At 39.9% G+C, this 18,939-nt stretch overlaps 1 protein-coding gene across 5 annotated transcripts in view; it reads right to left on the bottom strand.

The window, feature by feature from the left end:
• XRCC6 (X-ray repair cross complementing 6) overlaps positions 1–18,939 on the bottom strand; it is a 57,726-nt gene that overhangs the window by 10,816 nt on the left and 27,971 nt on the right. For 4 of the 5 annotated variants that reach the window (XM_058308834.2, XM_058308833.2, XM_058308835.2 and 1 more), the window contains 8 exons: positions 18,617–18,706; positions 16,187–16,299; positions 10,943–11,081; positions 10,411–10,665; positions 9,859–10,042; positions 4,995–5,181; positions 1,396–1,564; positions 509–670 (listed from right to left, as the gene is read on the bottom strand). In XM_058308834.2, coding sequence (XP_058164817.1) covers positions 509–670; positions 1,396–1,564; positions 4,995–5,181; positions 9,859–10,042; positions 10,411–10,665; positions 10,943–11,081; positions 16,187–16,299; positions 18,617–18,701 — 1,294 coding nt within the window. In that variant the 5' untranslated portion in view covers positions 18,702–18,706. The remainder of the gene's footprint in view (positions 1–508; positions 671–1,395; positions 1,565–4,994; positions 5,182–9,858; positions 10,043–10,410; positions 10,666–10,942; positions 11,082–16,186; positions 16,300–18,616; positions 18,707–18,939) is intronic. The other variant, XM_071219082.1, reaches the window with a different exon arrangement.

The raw sequence follows: 18,939 nt of genomic DNA, 5'->3' as shown, positions 1-18,939 counted from the left end.
AGAAAAACTAAATGATCTGCCCAAGCTAGCCAGCTAATAAGTGGCAGAGATGAGACTGAAACAAAAGAAAACTTTCAGGTACATAGCCTAAGATTAAAGTAGAGTCTAACTTCAAAATCCGTGATCTTTCCACTGTATACCCCAACCTTGGTGTACAGAAGATAAACCAGACATTAAATATTAAAAGGGAACCAATCAATGGCTTTTGGTAAAGAAGAGTGTCAGCAGTGAGGACCTGAGTTTGTATAAGTACCCTGCAAAAAGTCCCTAAGCAGTCACTTCTCAACCCTGGCTGCAGGGGTGCCTTGTTACAGCTGTGCATTCCATGCACTGCACAACCTTATGTGGCAGCCTTACCTGACTATGCATCATAGTCACCTATGAAAATGACACATTACCTAGGCCCCACTGCTGGACACTCTGATTCAGGAGGTTGGAGTTGGGATCCCTTGACTGATTCCAAAGCATGGACAAGATTCAGAACCATGAAGGTATCTTTTCCACTTACCTGGGGGAGTCACCTGAATTTTCTGGTCATCCAGTTCCTCTTCCTGTGGCACCAAAGCCACAAAATATGGGGGGGTATTCTGGCGGGGTATATATCTGCACACTGCCATGACCTCCTTCTCCAGACATTTGGTGAGTAGGGCACTGAACAGGGTTGTGCTCCCTGGAAGACAAATGTCCCAGTGGCCTTCATCCTAAAGATGTCTCTTCCTTTCTACTCTCTTAACCCAGGTGATAAGCCTATCATTTATCTTCCATTTTCTTAAAGGGCTTATGAAACCTCCCAGCAGTTAGGAGGTAATAGGCCCAGAGCTGAAGGAAAAGCAGGGGGAGCAGACATAGAAAGAAAGAGCAAGGAAAGGAAAAAGAGGTCTGTGAGCCTCAAATAGTTCTTGTAGGAGTGTGAATTACTGTCAGTTTGCTTTCTACTGATGTTAGGCTAATAACGTGAGTGCCAACTCCTAATGAAAGCCAATAGTGTCACATCCAGGGGGTTCATTAGCTACAGCACAGGAGAATATAGTCTGGACAGAACAAATAAACACAATAGCAGAGTTCACATCATCTTTAATTGGCAACACTAGGGAAGACGCTAGAGCTTCTGTTGCTGTTTTTACCCTCTATCTGATGTCTCAAAAAAGAATTCCATAGGAAATAAATTTTGAAAAATGCTAAATTCCATATTCTCTTCCTGGATATGCATAAATTAAAAGTCCTAAAGAAACCTCTTTAAGTTCAGCATTTCCAAAATTTATTTGGGCATGAAATACTTTCAAAATACCCCACTAACATCTCCTTTAAGTTTCCAAACAGAACCATTTAGGAAATGCTTCTCAATAAATTGCATTCTGTATTAAGAATCATTCATCTTTAGTCTATGTGACTTACCATTTACTAAGGACTCCTCAGGGTACACAAACAGGGAGGGCCTCAGGTAATGGTGCTTCTTCAGCATTATCAGGGGCTTGAAACCGATGAGAATCAAACCTGGTTCATCAAATCGTTTTAACTGTTCTGTTTCCTCCTTCTCTAGTACAATCTGACGACTCCCATAGACCTAAAGGAGAGAAAACCAAGGAGCCAAAGAGGCTACACTGGAGATGCAAAGCAGCTGCCAAATGACACTAGCAAGTTAAAATCAACTCATTTCCAAGAAGATGGTTCACCAGAGGCACTGTCATTTACTGAGGGCCTGTCAGACACTTTACATTATTAGTCATCTAATTTACCTTTTGTAACAATCCTACAAAGTAGGTATTAAAAACCCTGTTCTACATGGTTTGCCAGTTCCTCAAAAAGTTAATGTATAACTACCAGATGACCTGTAAAACCCACCTCTAGGTACAGACGAAAGAAAATGAAATCAGGGACTCAAACAGATGCTTACATACACAAGAGCCAAAAGGTAGAAATGTTCATCATCTGATGAATGGATAAACAAAGTGTGGTATATACATATAATGGAATATTATTCAGCCATAGAAAAAGAATGATGTGCTGTTACATGGCACATATGGATGAATCTTGACAACATCACGTTGAGTTTGAAATAAGTCAGATAAAAAAGGCAGATATTGTCTGATTGCACTTATAGGATATAAGAGCAAATGAAAATTCAGAGAAAGAGAGTAGAGTACAGGTTACCAGGGTCAGGGGGAAGGAAAGAGGAATGAGCTAATGCATAAAAGGAGCAGGGTTTCTGTTTGGGGTGATGGAAAAGTTCTGGTAATGGATGGTGGTGAAGGTAGCACAACATATGAAGTATTATACTTCACAGCAACAGGAGGAGGAACATGCTTAATCCCAGTGAATTGTATGCTTGGGAAATCTGAAATGGGAAATTTCATGATAGATAGATAGATATATTTCCAAAATTTAAAAAGAGAGAGACTAAAGAGGTAATGACAATTAAATGCAATACATGATCCTGGAGTGGATCTAATAATGGAGAGAAAATGAATACAGTAAGCCTTATATCAATGCTAAATTTCTTGAACTTGATAACTGTACTAAAGGTGGTTCCATAAGTCCATAAGTGAATATCCTTATTCTTAGGGGATATACATGAAATACTTAATAAAGTGTTCAAGGGCATAATGTATATAATCTACTCCCAAATATTTAGGAAATAGACGAATTGACAGAATGATATGGAAAATGTGGCAAAACGTTAAAAGTTGGTATATCTGGGTATCTGGGTGGAATGGGAATTGGAGTTCTCTGTATGGATTCTGTATTAATTTTGCAACTCTCCTCTAAGTTTATTTCTAAAAAAAGAGTTAAAAAAAAAAAAAAAACCTGTTATACAGATAAGTAGACTTAAGGCTCCATGGTATAACCTAGGCTCCTCTAGGTTACACAACTGAACTGGGCCATAAACCCAGATCTTTCTGGTGTCAAAGGTCATGCATGCCCTGCATCTAATTACGCTTTCCCTCACTTACCTGAGCTCCCAGCACCTAACAGAGTCCCTGAAATAAAACAGCTGTTCACATCATGCCTATTTATTGAATGAGAGTATCTACATCAGGCACTGTGCAAAGGCCCAGTTAATGGGAGGCAGACACAGACTCACACATAAACACTACTTCCAAACTTTTATGTTTGCATTTTGAACCTAGATATATAGAAGTATAGTCAAATTTTGGGTTCATGGATAAAAACAGGGTCCTGTTCATGGATAAAAACAGGGTTCATGGATGAAAAACAGATTTTTTCATCAGATTGGATCAAGTAAGAAACTCAGTGACCAAAAGAGCTACTGCTTATGAATATTCAACATGGAAAACTAGTTACTTCCAAAATAGAGGAGGAAATTACCTGTCATCTTCTCATTCAGAAAGCAGAGCAAAACACTCTGACATGGGAAGAGGATTTGGCCCAATGGATAGGGCGTCCTTCTACTACATGGGAGGTCCAAGGTTCAAACCCAGGGCCTCCTGACCCGTGTGATGAGCTGGCCCATGCACAGTACTGATGCGCGCAAGGAGTGCCCTGCCACACAGGGGTGTCCCCCGCATAGGGGAGCCCCACATGCAAGGAGTGCACCCCGTAAGGAGAGCTGCCCAGCGTGAGGAAAGTGTAGCCTGCCCAGGAATGGCACCGCATACACGGAGAGCTGACGCAGCAAGATGATGTGACAAAATGAGACACAGATTCCGGGTGCCACTGACAAGAATACAAGTGGGCACAGAAGAACACACACAGCAAATGGACACAAAGAGCAGACAACTGAGAGGGGAGACAGAGAAGAGGAGAGAAATAAAAAATACATCTTTAAAAAAAAAACAAACACTCTGACATTAAATTTGTGCTCTAAAAAGTCATTCAGTGGGTCAAACTGAAATACTTAATTTTAGTCACTTAGTTCTAAAACTTCTAGGTTGAACTTATACAAAATTGCAGACAAAATGCAGACAAAAATTACAGACAAAAATGTCTCCCACATTTTGCTTAATTAAAAAGGAAGGATGCTGGGAGTAGGGAGAGGGAAAAACAGGTGTAATATAGGTGCATTTTTGGGACTTGGGAACTGTTCTGAATGACATTACAATGACAGATATAGGCCATTATATATCCCGCCATAACCTACTGAGTTGAATGGGAGTATAAACCACAATGCAAACTAAAATCATGCTTAGTGGCAATGCTCCAAAATGTGTTTATCAATTGCAATGAATGTACCATGCTAATAAAAGATGTTGCCTATGTGTGAAAATGTGGGAAGTGTGAGGAGTGGGGCATATGGGAATCCGTTATATATTCTATGTAACATTTATGTAATCTAAATATCTTTTAAATATATATATATATATATATATATAAATAAAAGCCTGAGGGGAGCGGATGCAGCTCAATGGTTGAGTACCTGCTTCCCATGAACGAGGTCCTGGGTTCAATACCCAGTACCTCCTATAAATAGATTAATTAAGAAATAATTTTTTTAGAAAGGAAGGGGGATACATTTAACTTTAGATGTCAAATCCTTCTACAATCGAGCAAAGATGAGAGACTGAAGACAAAGTTCTGCATTCTAAGTCTATATTTCTGATTAAGAAAGGTACATGTGTCATTCCAAAGCATAAGAAAAACTTGGTTAATGTGGAAAAAAAAAAAAGTTCTCTCCCTAAAAAGAGTCTACTTCAAACCTCACACACTTTCAATAAGTCATCTCCCTAGCTACCTATGAAGCATTTTCTGCTATTGTTCTTGAATGAGGGAATTAGACTGTTTTATAACTTACAGCATCATGTGATAGGTGACCAAGGGCTGAAGTTTTCACTGACATCTCTTTCAAACACTGGCCCTGTTTAACTTTCTTTCAAGAGCTCACTGATCTGATGCCATAGTTCCAAATAATGACTATATGTCAACAGTTTGGCTAGAAAGATGTACACATTGAAGTTATTTAATTGGTTAGACTGATCAATGTTTCCCCACCCTGCTAACACAACATAGGACAAAATTCAGTGAAAAGACATATCTACCTGAGACCTCTTGGTGTCACTAGGCAGAAGCAAACTGCCTGTATTTACATTAAATGTCCGGGTCTTGGTCTTCACTGGTTCATTTGTTTCCCGATAAAGCCTCACTGGAGGAGGCTTGAAAGCCTTCTGGACCAGGTTATAAATGCCTACAGTGAGTGCAATATCTTTGCTGAGCTTAAGCTTCAACCTGAAGGAGAGAAAAATAAAAAACATGGACTGAAAAATTGTGCTCTCCTATCTGAAAATCCCTCATGGCACTCATGTCTATTTTCTTTTTTTTTTTTTTTTGGAGGTACCAGGGATTGAACCTGGAACTTTGTACATGGGAAGGACGCACTCAACCACTGAGCTAAATCTGCTCCCTTCATTTGTTTTATTCTCTTCAATAATCCTTAACAAGGTCTTGGCAGCAGACCTGGCCCAGTGGTTAGGGCGTCCGTCTGACACATGGGAGGTCCGCAGTTCAAACCCCATGCCTCCTTGACCCATGTGCAGCTTGCCCATGAACAGTGCTGATGCACACAAGGAGTGCCTATTCCACATAGGGGTGTCCCCTGCATAGGGGAGCCCCATGTGCAAGGAGTGCGCCCCGTAAGGAGAGCTGCCCAATGCGAAAGAAAGTGCAGCCTGCCCAGGAATGGTGCTGCACACATGGGAGAGCTGACACAACAAGATGACGCAACCAAAAGAAATACAGATTCCCGTGCTGCTGACAACAACAGAAGTGGACAAAGAAGACGCAGCAAATAGACACAGAGAACAGACAACCAGGGTAGGTGGGAAGGGGAGAGAAATAAATAAATAAATCTTTTTAAAACAAAAAAAAAACCAAGGCTTTAGAATATAAATATAATGCATTTTAATAATATAATGGAATTTGCTAACCATCTCAGGGTCTATGCCGTAGGATTTACTTTCAAAATATATTGTCAAGTACTTATAAAATAATGATAAAGGATGTACTACAATAAAAATGATGCTAATTTTTACTGTGAGACGACTATATGCCCAGTACCTTACCAGTTGCTTTATAACCTCTTTTCAAATTTAATCTTCATAATAGTTCTGAAGTACTGCTGCTCATCTGTTGTTTCTGCTGGTTTAGCATCCCTTTCCCCTTCATTTAACAATAAAATCCCAACTTTTCTTTGGGAGCTACTCTTCTCTCATTACAGTTTTGGGGATTGTTAATCAAGATGCTATACGCTGGGAAGTGGATGTGACTCAAGTGATTGGGCTCTTGTCTACCATATGGAGGGTCCTGGGTTTGATTCCCAGGGCCTCCTGGTGAAAAGGAAGCTGGCCAGCATGGTGCAGAGAGCTAGTGCAACAAGATGACGCAACAAAAAGAGACACAGAGGAGAGACAGTGAGAGACACAACAAACCAGGGAGCTGAGATGGCTCAGGCAATTGAGAATCTCTCTTCCACGTTGGAAGGTCCAGGGATCGGTTCTCAGTGCCTCCTAAAGAGAAGACCAGAAGACAACAAAACAAAGACCATGCAGCAAATGGACACAGAGAGCAAAGAGCAAGCGCAAGGAGGAGGGGGTGGAGGAGGATAAATAAATAAGTCTTAAAAAAAAAAAAGATGCTGTACCCTCCCCCTTGTCAAGCAGTGGGCATATCTGACCCAGACTTTCTCTCCTGGGATTCTGGATCTTTAGCAATGACCAAAGAAGGACATCACTGGAATGCATGCACCCCAGACAGTCATTGGTTCTTGCCATCTAGATTCCTGGGTGACCTGTTCCTGTACTTCCCACACTATTCAGAGTTTTGTTTGAATATGCTGAAATCAGTAAAGAGTCAGTTTCCATTGCTTGCCATCCAAGAGCCTTATTATTGTCCTTTGTACAGACGAAAACACTGAGTTTCAGAGATGTTATATAATTTTTCCAAGGCCAGACAATAAAAACTGGCACTCAAACTCAAGAATGTTTGATTCAAACCCCACATACTTTTCCATTATGACATACTGTTCCAGAGTATTTCTACTAACATCTTAAGCTGCAATCAGGATGTCCTGAGAACGTTTAAACAGTAATTACAATGGGCAAAAATGTTTATGCTAGGATATTGTGAAAAAATAACCTATGTTATATTTGTTTCAAACACACATGGGACATTCTCCAGGACAGACCATATGCTGGGCCACAAAACAAGTCTCAGTAAATTTAAAAAGACTGATATCATAAAAAGTGTGTTCTCCGACCAACCTAAATTAGAAATCTACAATAAACATTTGGAAATTAAGCAATACACTTCTAAATGTCCCCATGGGTCAAAGATAAAAATCTCAAGGGAAATTTAAAAATATTTTGAACTAAATGAAAATAAAACACAACATATCAAAATGTACAGGATATAGCTAAAAAAGTGCTGAGGGAAATTTATAGTTTAAACATTTAGAAAATAAAAAAGCCTCAAATTAATAACCTAATTTTCACTGTTACATAGCACTTAATAACAACTTATTTTAAAGAAGAAACTATATTTAAACAAATTATATCTAGTTCCAAGCTATATTGGTTCTCACAGTGGAAAGAACTTTGGTTTCAGGCAGAACCTTAACAAGAAATTTTGGTTCTTGGAACAAGCACTTAACTGTGCCTCCAGATCAATTTGGTAATTCACAATGCAGTTCACAGATTAAGTGTTCATAACAGAAATGTGTTTTTAACAATACCAACCATTTGGTGGCTTCCCACTTTAATTATTCTGGCTTACTACTATTAAACTCAGTTGTCTGAAATCTACCAATAAATGTAACCAATTTAAAAACTGCAAAATCTTCAAAAGCCACTTCTTAAAAATGGTTGTGTTCTAGGATTATCTAAATGTTAGTGTCCTGGGAAAAAACATTGGTTAATTTGGGCAACTCTGACTGACCTCAGACTTTGAGTGACCTTGGTTTTATTTCTAACCCAAAATAGCAAAATCCATTACTCTTCCTATCCTATCTTTAATTTTCATGTTTATAAACTAAGGTACCTTCATCAACCCTGGAAATAACAAAACATTTAAGTTATGATAAAATTACACTATAACATCATATGGTTTATGTTACACCTTGGGAAGGAAAATATGGAAGCCCATGGTACAAAGCAAGTTGCTTAATTTGTTTAACTTCATCTGAAATGTTTTATGGTTAATAAATGTTACTAGTGGATAGGTTTTGACGTACCTCAAAGGTTAATTAATAGGCCAACAAGGGAAGTGGATGTGGCTCAACTGATAAGAGTGTCCGCCTACCATACAGGGGGTCCGGGGTTTGACGCCCAGGGCCCTTCTGGCCCGTGTGGTAAGCTGGCCCACATGCACTGCTGCTGCACCCAAGGAGTGCCGTGCCACCCAGGATACCCGCTGTGTAGGTGTGCTCCATGTGCAAGGAGTGTGCCCTGCAAGGAGAGACACCCTGCGTGAAAAGCGCAGCCCACCCAAGAGTGGCGCAGCACACATGGAGAGCCGATGCAGCAAGATGATGCAACAAAAAGAGACACAGATTCCCAGTGCCACCTGACAAGAATGAAAGCGAACACAGAAAAGCAAATGGACACAGAAAGCAGACAACAGTGGGGGGGTAGGAAAGGAGAAAGAAATAAATTGAAAAAAAAAAAAAAAAAAGTAGGTCAACAAAGAACTTAGGACAGTGCCTGCCACATAATAATCACGTCATGAAATAACACTATTATTTGATTTTAGTAAGAATAGGCTTAGTAATTTCCTAGGCCCAAGGCACTGTTAGTTCTCTAACACCTCTGATAATTATTCATGTCAAGTATTCTATCGCCACTCTTCTAAAAATAGCTAAAATTTATAAATACAAAGTGACAAGCACTACACCCAGATTATTCTATGTAATCCTCACAGCAATGCTATATAGAGGTGTCATTTTTGTTCCCATTTTACTGAGGCTCAGAGAAGTTACCTGACTTGCCCAGGTCACATAGTGGCGGGGCTGAGACCTAGGAAACAACAGTGTGGGACTGAGACCCATAGCATCCAACTCCAGAGCCTACATCTCACCACTACTTTATCCTTCCTGCCATTCTCACAAAAATGAGTGGTAGGTTTCCAAATTGTACTAACAACAGCAGTCCATCATTTCAGAATGGGGAAGAAGTGACAGGGTACTTGTTTAAGGAAAGGGGAAAAAAAAAAAAAGTTCCTAGGGACATGAGGAAAGCAATGACAAAACTATGGCCGTGGCAAGGAGCTGATTTATGGTCTCCTTAATTTCATGGGTTTTCTAGTTGGACTGACAGTAAACTATCAAAAACTGCTAAAAAGTCTCTAATGGTCTTGACTGCTACATCAGGAAATCAGTCTAAAATGAAGCCTGCTGCTCTTTAGGAAGGGACACTGAGGAGTACTTGGTATCCCAATATTAAGGCTCTCTAAAAGAAAATAATCTAGCAGCCTGGTTCCTGTTAGCCTCAAGTTTATAACAATTCAAGATAAAACAATTTTAACAACATTAATAACTTACATTTATTGAGCTTTTGCTATATACCAAACTGTATTGTACGTGCTTTCCATTTAATCCTCACAACCATCTAATGAGGCAGGTACTATTGTTGCCCCCAATTTACAGGGGAGAAGTCAGACAATAGTGAGTGTGAGTAGGAGACTATCAGACCACAACTGTTCATCCCAAGGAAACAGAAGGTTGTGTTATTTTTGGAAAAATACCATACCAGTTCTTTTCAGAGAAAGAACCAAATAGCTTGTGCTAATCTGAAATCAAGCAACACAATGAGGCAGAAGCCCAGCCCAGGGTTCAGTAGCCAGGGAGGTCAAAGCAATGCATTGCTTGTGATTCGTTAGGGGGTTTGTGGGCAATTAACCCAGGTTAGTGCTCACCTGCATAGCGTGCGCTTCCTTGTTTCCTTGGCTCGGACCTTCCTTAAGAGATCTTCTAACTTGCTTGATTCCTCAAAGTGAACCCCGATGTCCTTATCCTCTGCTACGCTGATGATATCTCTGTAGAATACAGATATATCAAAGCCCCCACGCTTCCTTAAGTGCATCAAGTCAAGGAAGATACCTGGTGCAAGGATAGACGAAGATGAAGGGGAAAAAAATCAATTTTCATTTAAATTCAAATATGGTTTTGAAAAATTCCCAAAGAACTACATTTATCAGTAACATTTTCAGAGTGGCTAAGGAAGTCTGCTGCTATAATGACTTCAGATAAATCAAATAATCAACATGCATGGTAGCATTAAATCCAGAAAAGCTTGCTCCAGTAGAGTCCTGTAGACAGCTAATGGCATGGCCACTTTCAGATGTCTTCCCCTGGATCTACTTTATTCTTTTACTTTACTCTAAATGCTGAAAAGCAAAAACTCAACATCAACAACAAAGACATAGTAAAATTATTTGCCAATTTACAAGAAGAGGGAAAATGCCCACCTGTGTCACGGAGATCACTGGCTTTGGTCCTTGCCCGGCTGGCTTTGGCACTGTCATTGCCGTGGGGATCATCTTCATTGGTAAACAGCATGATCCTCTTATGACTCATCTTGAACTGGACATCACTAAAAAGGTTGGCACAGACCCACAGTGCTTCACTTAATGAATAGTCAGATCCATGGCCAATTAAGTCTCGGAAATGTTCTTCTCCCTGCTGCCCCTTAAACTGGTCAAGCTCTAGCACTCGTTTAGCACCTGATCAGAGACAGGGAGTCAAATGGACAGAAAAATCAGAATAGTTTCAGTGGCCGTCTGTCTTCACCACAAGGCTACAGAAGAGAGCCCAAGGTCCCTTTCTCAACCCAGAGCTGTTTAACTCATAGAATGAAAGTCCATATCCCACTAAGAAGCCCCTTCCGCAGGAAAGCATAATCCTGGTCAAGATGTATCTGCTTCCTTCTCCACAGCCCCCTTTGTCCAGGGCAGTGATATTCTCAGGTAAGGGAAAACCTGATCTTAGACTATTACTTACCTGGATTATCCAACTCCTGTAAGACATAAACATTTTTAAAATTCACTGAATTTTTGTCTTTCTCGGTACCATAGAACACAACTGCCAAGAGATCCCGATCACTGCTTATGATCTTGTTGGTGTACACACTCAGGATACACTGGAAAAAAAAAAGATTAACATTTAACTATTTACCATTAAACTTAAGTTCTATAAGTCACCTGTACATAGTAGGTGCTCAATATATATGGTGAATTAGTACATGGCACCAGAATAAGATGTGATCCTTAACTCAGGAAACTCACAAATAAATGAGAATGATGGGTATATTTATCTAGTTGTAACAGAAAACAGAGTGCTAAGTCTAAGCAATCCCTACCATAAGAGAATTAAAAACATATGTCTGCTCAGAGAGGGAACTATGCTTTAAAGTCAAATACAGAATTACCCTATAACTTGCGATTCCATTCCTAGGTATATACCTAAAAGAATTGACTACAGGGACTCAAAACAGATTCTTGGGGAGGCGGATGTGTCTCAAGCAACTGGGCTCCTGCCTACCACACAGGAGGTCCAGGGTTTGATCCCGGGGCCTCCTGATGAAGGCAAGCTGGCCCACACAGCTGGTTCAAGTAGAGAGCTGGCCCACACAGTACGCTGGCCCATGCAGAGTGCTGGCCTGCGTGGAGTGGTAGCCTACACAGGAGTGCTGGCCCGCATGGAAAGGTGATGCAGTAAGATGGCACAACAACAAAAAAGAGACACAGAGGACAGACAATAAGAGACAATGCAAGCCAGGGAGCTGAGGTGGCTCAAGAGATTGAATGCCTCTCTCCCACTCCAGAAGGTCCCAGGATCAGTTCCCAGTGCTGCCTAAAGACAAGACAAGCAGACACAGAAGAACACACAGCAAATGGACAGCGAAAACAGACAGCAAGTGCAAAAAACAATGGGGGCAAATAAATAAAAAATAAAAATAAAGATTCTTGTACACCAATGTTTATAATAGCATTATTCACAAGACCCAAAAGTGGAAGCAACCTAAATGTCCATTAGCATGATGAAATGATAAACAAAATATGGTGTATACACACACACAAATGGAATATTATTCAACCGTAAAAAGGAATAAAGTTCTGATATATGCTACAAATGGATGAATTTTGAAGACATCACATTGAGGAAATCAACCAGGCACAAAAGGACAAATATTGTCTAATTCCACTATAAGAAATATATAAAATAAGCAAATTCATGGAGACAGGAAGCAGATGAGAGATTATCAGGGATTGGAGCAGGGAGAGAATAGGGAGTTACTGCTTAATGGGTACAAAGTTTCTGTGTAGGGTGATGAAAAAGTCTGGGTAATGAATGGTGGTGATGGAAGCATAACACTGTGTATAATTAAAGACAATAATTGTAGACTTTGGAATGATCATAGAGTATGTGAGTATATCTCGATAAAACTGCTTAATAAAATAAATAATTGTGCAATAGAAATAGCAGCTATTTGAAGCAGGGGAAACAGGGGGAATGAGAGGGGAGGAATTTCCTTGTTTGTCTGTTTATTATTATTATTGAAATAATGAAAATGCTTTAATAATGATTGAAGTGGTGAACGCACAACTATGTGATTATACCAAATACCATTGATTGTACACTTTGGAAAAATTGTATGCTTTATTAATATGTATTAACAAAATTGATTTGTTTAAAAAAAAAAGTGGGCTGGGGAAACAAACACCAAATGCAAGATATGAGCTATAGTTATAGACGATACTCTTGCATAGCTTTTAACAAATGTGTCACAACAATGCAAGGTGTTGGTGGAGGGGTGATGTATGAGACCCTTGTATGATATTACGCATGTTTATTTTGAAGATTCACAACTTTCACTGTACATTTATTGTTTATGTATAATTATGTATGAATTATATACTTCAATTAAAAAATATATTTTAAAAAATGGTTAAGGGGATCGGTGTAGATCAGTTGTTAAGAGCCTGCTTCACATGTATGACGTAAACCTGGGTTCAATACCTCATATCTACTGGAAAAAAAAAAAGTTAAAAGGGCAAATTTTATGTAAACCCTGGAGTAGAATCAGAAAACCTAGATTTGATTCCCACTGATGCCACTTACTTAGTTGATTGAATTTGAACAAGTCACTTAATCTCTCAAGTGCTCTTATATCAGAAATAGATTTAAAATATCTTAAAAAAATAAAATGATAAGTAAATGTGACCTGAAAATAAGGCTCTACAAATTAATAGCATCCTTTGGAATAAAATTGGTTTAATTGTACCATTAAAGACCTCAATATTCCCAGTCACAGGAAAATCTATTTGCTAGTATAAACTACTAGCAGTAAACGAGTCTCCTAAGAGTTGGTCAGTCGTAGGGTAGTTGATCAATGCTGAATGCACTAACAAAATTAAATTTATGAACCTGCAAAGCTGAGAAATAAACTAATCATGGTGACTCCCTCCATACCCTAACTGCACCTCTAACCAGCCATGGAAGGCTGAATTATATACCCTAGAAAAGCACATTCTTAATCTTAAATAGATTCCTGTGGGTGTGAGCCCATTGTAAATAGGACCTTTAGTAGATGTTATTTTTAGTAAGATGTGGCCCACAGAATCAGGATTAGTCTTAATCCTATTGCTGGCTGTGTCAGAAAAAGAAAGCCACAGGGAGGAGTCAGACGTAGGAAGTCAGTGGGAACCCAGAAGAAAAAGCAGAGGATATCACCATGTGATGGAAAAACCAAGGAATTCAAGGATTATTGGCCAGCCAGAATGCTACCGACCCCAGGAGGAAGCAAGCCTTCTCTACCCTCTGAAACCATGAACCAATACATTCCGGTTGTTAATACCATTGTGTGGTATCTGCCTTAGCAGCCTGGAAAACAGAGATACCAGCTCTCCTCCCCCACAAATTTCTCCGTAAATGCAGACTCTGTATTATGGCTAGTTCCTGACAATAATCTGCATGGCAAGTAGTTATTTCTATAAACATTTTAATCTACCATTTAAATACTCTATAAACTTTTACAAAGTTTGGTGTAGGCTTCTATAAATTTTTTTTTTAGGTACCAGGGAATGAACCCGGGACCCCATATGTGGGAAGCCAGTGCTCAACCACTGAACTTCACCATCTTCCCTGAATTGTTTTTGTTTTCCCCGAGATAGCACCCTCATCTGTTTGCTTTTTTTTTTTTTTTTTTTGCTCATTGTGCTCGCTGTCTCCTCAGCATCTGTTTTGTTTTTGTTTTCTTTAAAAGGCACTGGGAACCAAATCTGGGACCTCCCATGTAGAAAGCAGGTGCTCAACTGCATGAGCCACATCTGCTCCCTCTTAAGTTTTTTTTATCTTCTTAAGAGATACTTAGATTACATAAATGTTACATAAATCTACTAAGTTTTAAAAATTAAAAACAGGGAAGTGGACTTGGCCAGTGGATCTACCACATAGGAGGTCCACGGTTCAAACCCCGGGCCTCCTTGACCTGTGCAGAGCTGGCCCACGCACAGTGCTGATGCGTGCAAGGAGTGCCGTGCCACACAGGGGTGCCCCCCGCATAAGGGAACCCCACGCGCAAGGAGTGCACCCCGTAAGGAGAGCCACCCAGTGCCAAAGAAAGTGCAGCCTGCCCAGGATGATGACGCAACATGACACAAGATGACGCAACAAAAAAAGAAACACAGATTCCCGTACTGCTGACAACAGAAGCGGACTAAAAGAAGAACACGCAGCAAATGGACACAGAGAACAGACAACTGGGGCGGTGGGGGAAGGGGGAGGAGAGAGAAATAAATAAAAAATAAATCTTAAAAAAAAAAATTAAAAACACAAAAACTAAAATAGAATTTTAGGAAACACTCCATCATTTCTTATCAAATACATTCTACTCATCTGTGAATTTCTCATTTATCGGCCACACAATACTACATTTTCTTCTGGGATCTTTAGGCTTGACAGACTCCATGAACCCTTTCAAATTATATGAAGAACTATGAGTGTACCTTTTTGGTGACAGGTCCATACCTTTAATCATATCCTCCAAGAGATCCATAATCCAAAAAAGGCTAAAGCAGTGGTCAAAGCATGGTCTCCAAACCAGCAGTGTTAACATCACCTAGGAACTTGTTGGAAATGCAAATTCTTGGCCCTACTCCAGATCTACAGAATCAGAAATTCAGATTCGGGGGGTGTAGCAGTTTGATATAATTAATGAATTCCAAAAAGAAATACTGGATTATGCTTGTCATCTGATCTGTACCTGGGCATGACTGAGTTATGATTAGGGCGCTGAGTCCCACCCACCAAGGTGGCATGGTGAAGAACAGAGTTGGGTGTTTCTGATGTTAGAGTTCTGATGTTGGAACTTGATGCTTAGGACTTAAACTGGAGCCCCAGGAAGTCAGCACACAGAGGAAAGAGAAGCCAGTCTCAGGAAGAAAGGAACCTTGAACCCAGAGAAAAGCAAGCCCTAGGAATGTAGGAACTCAGGAAGTCTGAACCCTCGAAGACGTTGGCAGCCATCTTGCTCCAAAAAGACTTTGGTGAGGGAAGTAACTTATGCTTTATGGCCTGTTATCTGTAAACTCAACCCCAAATAAATACCCTTTATAAAAACCAACCAATTTCTCGTATTTTGCATCAGCATCCCTTTGGCTGACTAATACAGGGGGTGAGGTGAACAATCTGTGTTTTAACAAGTTCGCCGAATGATTCTACCTGCTAAAGTTTGAAGACCAATGTTTTAAAGGATTTTTAAAAATTAATTCTTTTCTTATATGCAAGAGATTTTGATTTCCCAACTGCAAGAACTGTTGGTATGCAAATAAATTAGAACATAATTTCAAACTCTAAAAATATGTGAAAGGAGACACACAATAAAACTTTGAAATTTCTTTTCTATGAATTACACAAAAGGAAGAGTAATCTTTTTGAACCACAGATAGTACTTCGTTTCCAAATATATTTCATAAAAGGACTTACTCCATACCATAGTTGGCAGAACCTCCCTTCTTCCTTTATACTCCCATCTCTGCAGGAGGAGGACCCCACTCTACTACAGGGCTAATTCCGAAGATGGGGGCAATGTATTCCTACAGTCCTAAGTTCAAATTCGGAATAAAGTGGTACTGTTCTCCAGCACGGCTACTCTTTCTCAGGTGCACTGAAAAGCCCATTTTTTAAAAAGTGGCATTAACACCTTTTTCCTGATTTGTTTATTAAACAAAAAGGTAGTTTTACCTGAATGCTCATGTCAAAAGGAGTCAATTCATCTTCATCCTGAGATTCAAACATGGTTTTTGAGGCATCAACCAAGAAAATCAAACTATCTCTTCCTGAATATTTATATTCTCCTATAGGAGAAAAAGGAAGGACATATTTTTTCTTGTGTTCATATTTTTCATCATAAAAAACAAAGAGAGAAAAACCCATAAAACGAAAGTATAACCTAATGAATTACTTTAAGGCAAACACACTTAAAACCAGCATCCATTGCCCATGTCAGGAAGTTGACCATTGCTAGTCACACCAGAAGCTCTCCATTTATTTTCCCCTCCCAGTTACAACACCTTCCCTCCCCCAAGTGTAACCACTATCCTGACTTTTGGTAATCATCTCACTTTTCTTCATAGTTTTATCATCCAAGTATAAATCCTAAAACACTAGTTTTGTTTTGACGTCACAAAAATAAGTCTTTGAAGTCTCTTGATCTAAACATACCCGTCGTTTTTTTCCTTGCAATTTATTTAATGCCAAACCTGTGTAATGTTGTTTTCCCCATTCTGGAGTTTGCTGACTGCATTATGTTGGTGTAGAATAACATATTCCTCTGTCCTCTATGTTAATGATGAAGGAATGGCTTATTCAGATTCAGGCTTTTTTTGTTTGTTGTGTTTTGCATGACTATACCATAGGTGATGTGTTTTTCATAAAAAGACATATAATATCTGGTTGTCTTTTTTTGATACCTCTGCTTCTTACTACAATAAATTTAATTATCTGCCTTTCAGAAAACAATATGGCCATAGCAATAAGTACCAAGAGCCTTGACCATAACAATGCCATCCTGATCCAATGATTTCACATCCATGGAAAAACCCTTGTGTAAATTTACCACAATGTTGCTTTTTTATTAAAGAAGTTGAAATAAAACACCTAACAGGAAGTAGATTAAATATAGTACATTTTAAACACATTATAAAGACTAGATACAACGAAGTGGATGTGGCTCAAGCGACTGGGCTCCCATCTACCGCATGGGTGGCCCTGACTTTTTTTCCCAGGGCCTCCAGGTGAAGGCAAGCTGGCCTGCACCTCGGAGAGCTGACAGCCTGCACCTCAGGAGAGCTGGCACAGCAAGATGACACAACAAAGAGAAATGCAGAGGAGAGACAGAGACACAGCAGGCCAGAAAGATGAGGTGGCTCAAGCAATGGAGTACCCTTCTCCCACTGGAGGTCCCAGGATCAGTTCCTGGTGCCGCCTAAAGAGAAAGACAAGAAAAGAAGAGAAGACAAGCAGACAGGGAAAGAACACACAGCAAATGGACACAGAGAGCAGAAAGCAAGCACAAACAACAAGGGGAGGGGGGGATTAAAAAAAAAAGGCTAGTTACATATAGTTACATGTATTATATTTATGGTGCAACAATAAAGAACAAAATTATGTGTATATCTTTAAAGTCCTTTTCTGAATAAGACTGGCATAAATTAAAAAGTGAAAAACTGCGTATGAGGGAGCAGATGTAGCTCAAGTGGTTGAGTGCCTTCTTCCCACGTATGAGATCCTAGTACCTCCTAAAAACAAACAAAAAAAGCAATTCTCACTGGGGACTGGATATAGCTCAATGGTTGAGCACCTGTTTCCCAGTACATCCTAAAAAAGAAAAACAAAAAATACTGTATATGCACTATGATCACAACTACATATAAAAAAAAAAAAAGATACAAAGAAAAACAGATATACATAGGTAGGAAATATTCAAAGGGAAAGATATAGCTAGAAAGAAATATGCAAAATGCCCAAATGCTTGCAGTGGTTGTCTAAGGACAGTACATACGAAGATCACAGTAACTCTTCTTTTTTCTTAATTTTTTTATATTTCCTATATTTTCTCTTTCAAGAAAAAAATTTTTTTTAAAATTTCTACCCAGGAGTTAAATCAACCAGATTGTAGATTACATGTTCCCCTTATTTCTCTTTCTTTGTCCTCTGTGTTACTGTGTTGCCTGAACATACACTGCAGACTAGGAGGCCATGGTGCTGGAAGGACTCTTCCTGTAACTGTGTTGCTAACATTTACTCTTTGGTTATAGAGTGACAGCATTTTTATGCTGAGGCCCTGGAATGAGTAAAACTACTTTCCTGGGTAAGGAAGTGTCTTCCCTGAGCCACCTAAGGTAGCAGAGGATACCCATGGTCAGGGTCATTTATTGGGACTCAATAAGTGTCAGTTTACTAGGTTCTGGCAAAAGTTTCAGGCAGAGAAGAGAGTTGGACCTGAATAAAGAGCCTGGGGGTGGTCTGTAAAGTTCAAAGGAAGAGAAGTATTTGAGATTATCTGGAGAGAGAAGAGTGGGCAATTAGGCAACAAAGGCCACCCAGCAGTTAGGCAGGGGTGTCTTTGTTCCACACACAGAACAAAAGGAGCTACAAGCTTAAGTCCCTTACCCCCCGCGTCAGCGCCCTCATCTTGTCCTTCGTCGTCGTCGTCGTCGTCTCCCTCGTTTTTGTAATAAGACTCCCACCCCGACATGGTCACTAGGGGAAAGAAGGTTAAGATCAGGGACTAGCAAATTTAAACGAAGAAATTTCGACTCGTAGCCCGCTCTGAGCTCTGTCTCGGAGTTCGTCCTGAGGGACATGGATGCTGGCTCCTGCTGCCTGGCTGACGCAGTGGTAAGTGGAAATGGGAACCATTCGAGCAGCAGCCTCGTCTTAACATTCCCTTTCCGACGCTTCAGGGCCAGTGGTGGCACGGCTGGCCGCTCTGG

Source organism: Dasypus novemcinctus, chromosome 12 (assembly GCF_030445035.2).
Source record: "Dasypus novemcinctus isolate mDasNov1 chromosome 12, mDasNov1.1.hap2, whole genome shotgun sequence".
Taxonomy (NCBI): domain Eukaryota; kingdom Metazoa; phylum Chordata; class Mammalia; order Cingulata; family Dasypodidae; genus Dasypus; species Dasypus novemcinctus.
Note: the sequence above shows the minus strand (reverse complement) of the source record. Positions and strands in the feature narration are given on the sequence as shown.